This window comes from Eretmochelys imbricata, chromosome 1 (assembly GCF_965152235.1).
Source record: "Eretmochelys imbricata isolate rEreImb1 chromosome 1, rEreImb1.hap1, whole genome shotgun sequence".
In the NCBI taxonomy this organism is placed as follows: domain Eukaryota; kingdom Metazoa; phylum Chordata; order Testudines; family Cheloniidae; genus Eretmochelys; species Eretmochelys imbricata.
Genome location: NC_135572.1, coordinates 101,376,897 through 101,387,259, shown reverse-complemented (window position 1 = coordinate 101,387,259; position 10,363 = coordinate 101,376,897). Strand labels below are relative to the sequence as shown.

Below are 10,363 nucleotides of genomic sequence, written 5' to 3'. Positions count from 1 at the left end.
CATAATGTGGGGGTTTGTTTGTTTTTTAAAGGGATCTTTTGGGGGATAATTAACGCTATCATAACTGAAGAAATTTTAGGATTTCAAAAAATTTACTCTAAGGTGATTTTGCTAGTTTTTAAAAACTGTTTTGCATATTCTAGCCACATTGATTTTCATTCTTTAGGTGCAACCTACACAGTTAAAGAAAGCCTTTGGACGTAAAAAGAACCAGTACATGCAGTTTCAACACATTTTATTATATTTCTGTATGCATTACTCTCAAAACATATCACAAGAAATGATGAAACCACTTAAACCTTCAAATAAAAAATCTGAAACAGTTTATGCTCACAATTGTACATATTTATAGTTAAGAAACATTCTTTATAAATACTGTTTCCTCTGTAGCAAGTTAATACCATAATTTAATTACAAATGGATAAATATGGTAACAGGTATTTACAGAAGGAAGGGTGTTATTAGGGAAAAGCTAACAGCACGACGTTTATTTTTCCTCACAATCTTCCAAACAGGAACTAACAAATTGAACTTGCAAAAGCACTAAAACATCACATGTAAACCCAGCTAACAGAAAAATACATTCACAAGCGTTGTTGGTGTGTGTGTGTGTGTGTGTGTGTGTGTAACAGAATGGAGACTTTGGCACAGTTTTCCCCCCAGTCTATAGTTGAATTAAGTTTACAATCAAATTGCCTCTTTAAAAAGAACACAATATCCATTATCACAATTACAAAAGAAACCATTTTCTTCCACGTTACTTTTTTTTTAAATGGATGAACTAAAAAGAGAAAAGAAACGAAAAAGGTCCATCACTTTTTGGGGGTGGGGATGGGAGAGAATCAATCCGTAGTTTACAAATGGGACGAACTTCTATACACCAAGAATCGAATAAAACTTCGTTTACCACCTTGAAGGAGGAAGGAGGAGTCCTCTATAGACACAGCTGGTCGGGCTGGACGGTGCTGGGGCAGAGGGAAGGGGCGGGGGCGAGGGAACGGGACGGGACGGACAAGAAGAGTTTAGCTGTGGCGGATTTTTTTGTTTTGGAGGCTCTGGCGGGGATTTGCTCTCCTGGGCTCTAGAGCCGTTTGAGTTGTTAATCCTTTCGCTGGCTAAGAATTAAACCCAAACCAAACAGGATCCAGCACCTTCCCGGTGTGTGTCTGCTTCTCCCTCCTCCGCGGCGGGGAGGGCAGGCGTGGGGGCCTCGCTCAGCAGTCCGGCAGGGCCCTACACGTACCATTCGTTGAAGTTGGAGGAGAGGCCGCTGTGGCTCCCGCTGGCTCCTCCACCCCCGCCGGCTCCACTGCCGCTGCCTCCCCCACCGCCGCTGCCTCTGTGCACCGCAGACACCGCGGCCGCCGCCGCCGCCGCTGCAGCCGCCGCCGCCGGGGACAGGTTGGTGGTGCTCTGAGTCTCGGCGCTGGGGGACACCAGGCCCGGGGGGGTGGAGGACTCATAGCCCGAGCTGGCAGCCGGGGACGATTCGGAGCCTTGAGGGGAAGATTCATGGACCTGGAAAGCAAATGCAACAAGACAGGGTGGAGTAAGTGTCCCTGTGCGCAAGGCACTCCCAGCCAGAGCTCACACCTCCCTCGCAGGGCCAGCGCACTCCCAGGCACCCAGATCCGGCCTCCTGTGCCAAGCAAAGGCTCCCGGGCTTTACAACCTGGTGGTGAGGCGGCTCCTGTTTTTATTTCCCTTCCCAATAAAGAAAACGAGAGCTAAACCCTTCTCCCAGACCGACCCCCTCAGAGGATGTCAGCTGGCAACACGGCAATGTGTTATACCTTCATGTGCTTCCGCAGAGAGCTGGGGTGGGTGTAGGATTTGTCGCACATTTTGCACAGATAGGGCTTATCTGAAGTGTGGACATGCATGTGCTTCTTCCTATCGCTGCTGTTGGCAAAACGTCTGTCACAGCCTTCAAATTCACACTGGAAAGGCTTTTCTCCTGGAAGATAAACAATGAGGAATTGGTTATAGTAAACAATCAACTTGGACTTCTCCCCTGCTTATTGCACAATAACCCACAAATGCCTGCCTTAAAATAGGGGTACATAGGAAGATTTTTTCCCCCTCTTTAAAATTTCTAATGCTTTGTACCAATGTCAAATTCACTAAAATGGTTAACAAATGATTGATGTCACTGTGTGGATTGTTTTCTGATGACGCCTTGATGTGCAGCTATGAACTAACCACTTCGTTACTAACAAGATATTTTATCATAAAATACAAAAATATTGGAGCCATATCTCGCCATGGCTTTTTAAGCAGGACACCCCAGTGAAACCAGAAGGGAGTTCTCCGTCAAAACTGGTGAAACGATATGGCTCCAGTGAATTTACGGATTTGGTTTGGTTTCAACTGGTGCTATCCCACAATCGGCTCGAAAGCATATTTTAAAAAATCTAGACGTTTGCACCTTCATATAAAATCCAATATCCTGCTAAACTATAAACCATTAACAAAAGAGTTAAGGCTTGACACATTTTATTTCATGTATGGATCTTAGAAGTAAACACATATCCGCTGGGGGAAACTAAATGTCTGTAAAATACTCCAGTTAAGTTTCATACAATTTCTTCACCCTGTTGCCAGAATTCCAAATGCTCAGAGTAATTTGGAGGTGAGAACTCAAACATCCACCCATTTGGAGGGGGAACCATTTAATATTAAATGCCATTAGCACCTAAATTGTTTCTTAAAGACATCCGCTCAGACACAATGACTTAAATGCGGGCATTTCATGCAAATACATTTCTCAAATTTTAAACCTTGTTAAAGCTCGTCTCGCACCTAGCTTCATTCTTAACACTTAAGAAAACAATTGGCCTATAGATCTTACCCGTACTCAAGTAAATATTTATAGTCGAAGATGCTAAAATATTTGGCTGTCTTTTCTGAAATACTCTGGCACAATTCGAAACCTGGAGTAATAGTAAATGAATAATCTATGAAGCAGGATGATGCGTTTGTTTTGTGACTGTTCAACTCATGCAGTTTACAACCAGGAAGTGCTGTGTCCTTCTCTCATATCTGAGCTGATTTTTGTGTAAGTTTCTGAACCTCAAATCCTCTGCTACCTATTACATAATTTAATAAACTGTTGCAACACCAGCTTAAACAACCTCACGTGAGACTTTAAAAACACTTTCAAAATTAGAAAATTTTATTGCCCTCACTCACACCATTTAAATGTAATGAAAAGCATTCCCAGAAAGGGACATTTCGCCACTTACTACGAGATTTTTTATGTTTTAAATACCTATGCACGCACATACACCGAAGTCATATATAAATATGTACATTACTTACATATAGATAATTATGTCAATCCATATTTTAATAGTATTAATGAATATATCTCGCCTGTATTTTACTTTGAAAGGGAAAGAGTGCAGTCAAGTCTTGACATGTTTCCACATTAATAAATGACCACAGAAATAAAGCAATTAGTTAAAAAAAAAATCCTTTCAAACTGAAAGAGCCGGAGAAAACACCCCGTGAAACGCTGCAGCACGCTGAAAATGGAAGTCTTTACACACGGGAGCATCTTTAAGTGCATTTTTTTAAACAAATAAGCCATTTTTAAATCTTCGAAACCAAACATAATTACCTGTGTGTGTCCTTTTGTGGATTTTTAGGTTTTCTGATCTGGCGAAAACTTTCCCACAGCCAGGAAAAGGACAGGGGAACGGCTTCTCTCCCGTGTGCACTCGGATATGATTGACCAGTTTGTATTTGGCTTTGAAAGGTTTGCCTTCCCGGGGACACTCCTCCCAATAACAGATATGGTTGCTCTGCTCGGGTCCCCCAACGTGCTCCACCGAGACGTGGGTGACCAGCTCGTGCATGGTGCTAAAAGTTTTATTGCAGCTCTTTTTGGGGTTGCTCAGCTGCTCGGGGTCGATCCACTTGCAGATCAGCTCTTGCTTGATGCACTGTTGTCTCATGTATCGAAAAAAGGCACCTGGGTGGTGATGGTGGTGGGCTGCCATGTTCATGCCCATATTCATATTCATGGGGCCATACTGGTTGTGCAGCTGAGCCGCCGAATAGGGATCAGTCCTGGGGCTAGAGACCTGGCGGTATTGATCCGATCGGGCGAAGACCTCCCCGGGCAAACCGAGGCGCATCTGCCCGTTCAGGACATTTTGGGAGGCGTGGGGGCCGTGCTGGTCGTGAATGGCGGGGAAGAGGATGTGGCTCTGAGCGTCCGTGTGCGGGTGATGGAGGGTCCCGGCCGCAGGGCCAAAGATCCCGTGCTGGCCGCCGGCCGGAGACGAGTCCCCAAAGCCCCGGCTGCGAAACAAGAAGTCCCGGGTGGAGTTGAAAGGCGCCCCGGAATAGGAGCTGACGTGGGCGGCATGGGGACCCAACGCTGCCGCCGGGTAGCCGGGAGCCTGCGAGGTGAAAGCCGAGCTCTGGCCGGGGGACAGATCGTGGGCCCCGGGGTTGAGTTTAAAAGCCCCCATGTGGGCTGCCGAGTCCACAAAGGTGTTCTGCGCCGCCAGGCTCAGCTCCCGGTCCTGCATCTCGGCGGCGGCCGAGTGATGGTGCCGCGCGAAAGTGCCCACTCCAATGGCAGGGAACTGGGGTCCGGCGTCCAGCAGCATGGTCCTGCCGCTCCGCTCCGCTTCCTCCCCCGCGGCTGCGCCTCTTCCTTCCCGGGCACCACCCGGCAGCAGCAGGAGGATCCAGGCACCAGGCTTCCCCCCGGCTGCACCGAGCCGCAGCAGCAGCCGCCGAGCGAGCGAGCCACAGAGAGAAGTGTCCACAGCCGGGCGGAGAACCAAAGTGTATTAAAGGAGCTGAGGCGGGGGCGGGCGGGCAGGGCAGAGGAGGGGGAGCGGGGGGGGAGGGAAGGAAGGAAGGGGGGGCAATCGCGTTGCCTTTCCCTGCAACACACACACACACACACACTCACACCCTGCCAAGGAAATGTCACTGCCGCCAACCTCCGCCCTGAGCCCCGCACCCCCAGAAGAGCTGGCCCCTTTTATGCCTCCCTGCTCCCCCACACCTCGCTGGCTTCCCCCCCGCTCCTCCTGCGGCTGTGGCTGGGGTGTCCCCTCCCCCCCCCCTTTTTTTTTATTCCTCTTCTTCTCGGCTTGGCATGAGATGTGGCTCACGTAGTAAACTCGCAGGAACGAATTCCCACAGATGAAGGAATCGGACGCGTCTCTGTCCTCGCTCTGTAGCCTCCTCTCTTTCTTTAAGTTGGGTCTGAGCTGGGGGGAGGGGGAATGGGGGGAGGGGAGGAGGAGGAGGAAGGCGGGGGGAGATGCGGATTAAAAACAATAACAACAATAAAAAAAAAAAAAAAGTGATCTCCCTCTCCGGGTCTCCGAGCCGAGCGGGGGTGGGGGGCTCGGCAGCAGGACACGCAGCCCCTGCAGATGCTCAAGCCTCTCTGGAGCTGGCTGGGGGCAGTGACCCCTTCGCCTCCTGCGCCTGGCTGCTCCCTCAGTGCGGGGTTTTATTTTCCTCCCGTGTCTCTCCGCCTCTGTTTATTTCGGTGGGCGCTGCGGCTGCCGCCGCTGCTGCTGCTGCTGCTTTTATTCCCCCCCTCCCCCTTCTCCCAGCCTCTCTCTCTCACTCTCTGACTGGACTGGCAGCTCCTCTTCAAACGCCCCCTTTAACAGCAGCCCGGTCATTCGCCAGGCGCCCGCTCATTGGTCAAACTGGCCTCATCCATCCTGGCGTCCCCCTAATAGCGGCTCGCGCTTCCCCGGGCCCTTCCCGCCTCCCCCTCCAGCACTGAGGCTGGGCGGCGGCAGCAGCAGCGAGCAGCAGCAGCAGCGCCGGGCTCTATCCCTCCCCACCCCCAGCACAACCCCACCCCGGAGCTCGGCCACAGGGAGAGGCAGAGCGGGGCTGCCGCAGCTCCAGCCACCAAGTGCAAGCGAGGCTGGAAACGGGGGTTGTACTGAAACCCTTTTTTCGCCGTTTCTTTTTGCTGGGGGGGAAGGGATCGGGGGAAGAGGCAGGGGAGCCGCCGGAGCCAGCCTGCAGCTGCCCGTTCCGGTCTTCCTTCTTGGGGGAAACAAACGAGCAAAACAAGGCGCTTAAAACATGAACACGAGGGACCGACCTGCCAATACTGCCGCCCCCCTCCCCCTTTTCTCTCCTCTGCTGCAAAAGCAAATCCGCCAAATCATCGAAAGGGACACAGAAAAGTCAAACACACTATTGATATCGGTGCAATTTCGTCGGCGGGGCTGGGGGAGGGGAGAGAAAAAAGCTCTTTGGTGTTTTAAACCACTTGTCTAGAGCAGAGGGATCAGACTGCCTATGCATGTGCATTGAAGAGCAGGGGCGATAGGGTTTGATGGTTCCTTTCTAATTTCTAACAATAACCGGAACAACAAAACTTGCTGCTGTGGTTTGAAAACCCTATGATTAGAGGGCAGGAATAATAATAATAATTAATTAATAATAATAAAAATTACTAGACACAACAAACAAGTCCGCTTCCCCTCCCCCTCCACGTCTGGCCCCTGGTTGGGTTTGTTTTGCAGTGGCTGGAAAATAATCATGTTGGGGCCAGTATCCAATAAACCAGGCCCTTTTAAAAAATATATTTGTAATACTGACCTTTCTACACTCAACCTGACGTTTTCACTCTAATCATCTCTGTGCTCACAAGAGAGAATCAACCCAAAATGTAGTGTTTTGTTTTTTTTTTAAAGAGGCGGAATAAATACTCTTACCAGCGACATTCCTGTCACTCCTCACGTTATTGTGAACTGCACCAAACACAAGTGGACTTTGCAGGGAGGGGGGGAGGGTTTTATAATGCTCGGTTGATAGATAGATAGATATTAGATTAGATAGATGATATTACAGTGTCTAAAGATATGTGAAATCAGAATGTTGCAAATAGCTTTTCTCCCCTGATTTGCTTAGATTAGGATCCTCCCCCCTCCACTAAATGGTTAAAAACAATTAAAAGCCTGCCTTGGAACAAACTGAAACATAAAAATATCGCTGGGTTTATTACTCTTCGTAAAACGAGAGGGTTTCCTTTATGAATAACAGGAATTCCTTCTAATCTAAAATGATCGTTAAAACCCACAAACTCCAAATGAATCTAGACATACCCCTCTGTTAGCTAAAACCGCCAGCCCTTCTTCCAAGCCGTCCCTTGGTCATGTCGTCTTACGTAGGAGTGCTGCTCCCCGAAATTCTCTTTCCAGACTGCAGAATTCGTGCATTTGCTGTCCTTGTGATGACCCTACAGCCTATATGGCCAGACAGCGAACAGATTATATTGTCCTTTCTCGACAACATTTCAGAAACGAGGATTTGAGGGTTGCCCCCTGAATCAGAGCAAGGGAGATAGAGTACAACTTGGAGGTCGTAGTCATCTACAGTGTCTGCCTCCGGAAAACCAAATAATCATAAACACTGATAGCCACATATGCTTACTTATTTAGACCACTTTTCAGCAGAAGAGTTTAAAGGAAGATTCTGCATCTCAGAAAGGAAGAGCCCCCAAAAAGGTCCAAGAAAAAATATTGTGTTAAACATGTTGCATAGAAAAATAACGTTAACATATCCAAATGCCTACTTTTCTCTTTCTTTCTTTCTTTCTTTCTTTCTTTCTTTCTTTCTTTCTTTCTTTCTTTCTTTCTTTCTTTCTTTCTTTCTTTCTTTCTTTCTTTCTTTCTTTCCCATTCCCAGATCACCCTGCTGCTGTATGCTGACTCTGCGGCTTCAGACGGCTGCATTGGGACAGTTTGGGGAGAATTCGTTAATTCCAGCCGGAGACCCCGCAGGCTGGACTCTCTTTGCTATTCTTTCAGGGCTCCAGTTCTACAGTCTCTGCAGGAAACACAGGAGCTGATCCAAGTTCAAAGTCATGTCGCCGTCCCCTCTGAGAAGTGCTTTATTTCTCTACGAACCGCAAAACCCCTTTCCCCCATGTCATAGGGTGAAAAGGGAAAAAGAGAAAGAGAGAGAGAGAGAGGGAAAAACCCCTGCAATCGCTTTCAGGGCCATTGCCAGAAATGCAGACTTAAGCTCATTCTTAGGGGGAAGACAGCGGCCAGTCAAACTCCCTTCTAAACTGTTTCAGTTAAATAAGTTTTTCAACAGGTTTGCGGAGGTGCCCGCAGAGCAGTGGTGTCAGACCCGCAGAACAAACAGCCGCTTCACGTTTCCCTCTTTGTAAGTTTTACGTATTTCTCTTTAAAACTGCACTGCTCTTACTATTACCGATTGCTTATGCAGATAGGGTGTGAGAGCAAGGGATTTTTCCTAACTTTGTGTATTGTCTTCGTCTTTTATAATCTTCTCTTCCTAGGTACCAAGGTTAAAGAGGACAGTTGAGTATTAGAACTTAAACTCCGCTAGATTCCCCCCCCCCACCCCCACTAGATTGCTGTCTATGCTGGGAAGTGTGGACTAGTTGTATTATAAAAGTTGATCTGGACATGTGCATAGAATGTGTGGTTGTGTGAAGATCAATTTAAAGGCGTGCCTGTACCGTCTATTTAAATGCATATATACTAGGGTTAAGAAAAATGGAATTAGTGATTTAAAATAGAGATAAAATGAGCAAAATTCAGTATAAAATCCAAGCTTTGTTTCCGTATGGAGGGAAGAGAAGGAGTGTAGAGAGGGGAATGATGCTCTGTTTAACCTGAAAAGAACAGAGCAATTTAACAGAATCACTTGCACCGTTGTCTGTATCACAGACACTCATAAATTCAACAAGATCATCAACAGGATATTAAGTTGCAGGTTACCTTTGATTTTGCCGATCTTAGCCACTTCTAGGCCGTTCGACCTATGACCCGTGAAGACCACATGTGTTGTGTTGTAGCCTCCCTCTGTAAAACACACTTTGGAACAAAAGTTCTTTGTCAGAGTTTAATAGAAGTGTAATGTAAAAGAAAAGGGAAATAATGAAAATCTCAGCCAAAGTTGTAACTTTTAAATGCCATTTCTTAAAACCCACTACAACGTACAGGGAACCTACAAAGGAGCACCTTTCTTTCATACCATTAAAATTTATTGTTCTCTCAGTTGTACTTATAAAAAGTTCCTATATAAAAATGAATTTGCCAGTGATTTAGTGATGCAGAGTACAGTGGATTTTTTTTTAGGAATGAAGAATCGGCCAAGGAACAGCGAATACTTGGACAATATTTTTACAGTTGTTATTGTGCTACTGAATCACACTGAAGATTTATTTTGTCACAGGAGACACTCTGAATTCCCGACCAGACTAGGAGTATTTTTGTAACAGTAAAAATAAAAACACCAAAAACACTAAAAGCAAGACGTTAAACATGAATGTGTAATTTGACTGACATACCTTTTTCACATGGAGGTTGCCTTATAAATGCTAGTGACAGCAGAGCAGCTTTCCAATAAACTGCACTGTTATTGCGATAGACTTTGTAATACAATTTATGCTGTCATTCATAAATAACAATGCCATATGGTAACCATATTGCTTATACAAGTAAAGCCGTCAAAATGTCACCATTTGATTTATCTCAACAGCTTCTTCAAACGTTGACGTTCAGATATAGAGAAAAATACGCCAAATTTTTGACTAAATTTAATAGACACTGTGCCATGTAAAACACGATTTACTATTAAAAAAAAAAAGTCTTAGGGAATAAATCAGACTATTAGAACTATTACATGCTTTTACTAACTGGTAGTGTATTGAAAATGATTGCTTTTCAAGTTTTGTTGCCATATAAAAATTTATTTTAAAAATATCATTGTAGTTCATTCACAATATGTTTATATTATAAATTCTCTCGATTTTTCAAAGAATATCATCAATCCTTTATCACAAAAGCATTTAGGACTAAGTGGATACTAGTCAATTAAATACACTCAATTTGTATTGTACCATAATGATGACTTCTACCTTCAGTTGGATATATGAAAAAGAGGCTATGGAAAGTTGGCGTTTATTGTTAACAGCTGAAGTTTAAAAGAGACACAGCATGTGTAAACTATATCCAGTTGAGCACTGCAGCAGGGGGAAAAATCTAGAATCCCAAAGTCTGCTGCTTTTTTACCTTTAGGTCATTTCACTACCATGTATTTATTGCAAGAACATATGACGTTTAATTTTAAACCCTCGCACGGCAGTGTGACCAAAAGTAAATCCTCCATGTTCCTTACTCTTTTGTGGTAACCAAAGAAGTCGTACTTCCAGAAATCATTGCTAACAGAGTCCTTTCAATGACTGACTGTACTGTGCATTCCACATATACATCCATTCTGTAGCACCAGCGAGCAATCAGTTTGATCGCATTTTCACGACCTTGCAATACCAACCAATACAACATTTAATAATAAAAAGGCGTGTGTAAAGGGAATCCTG

The 10,363-nt window shown here is 45.7% G+C and overlaps 1 protein-coding gene across 2 annotated transcripts; it reads right to left on the bottom strand.

The window, feature by feature from the left end:
• Positions 1 to 1,233: 1,233 nt before the first annotated feature.
• On the bottom strand, positions 1,234 to 4,622 carry ZIC2 (Zic family zinc finger 2). Of its 2 annotated transcripts, XM_077807050.1 has the most exons (4): positions 3,623 to 4,622; positions 1,794 to 1,957; positions 1,329 to 1,518; positions 1,234 to 1,289 (listed from the first exon to the last, which is right to left on the bottom strand). In XM_077807050.1, exons 1-4 carry the CDS (start codon positions 4,620 to 4,622, stop codon positions 1,234 to 1,236), a joined length of 1,410 nt encoding a protein of 469 aa, XP_077663176.1. The 2 variants fall into 2 exon arrangements, with proteins under 2 accessions (XP_077663176.1, XP_077663175.1); XM_077807049.1 differs by having other exon boundaries at positions 1,234 to 1,518.
• Positions 4,623 to 10,363: the final 5,741 nt, after the last annotated feature.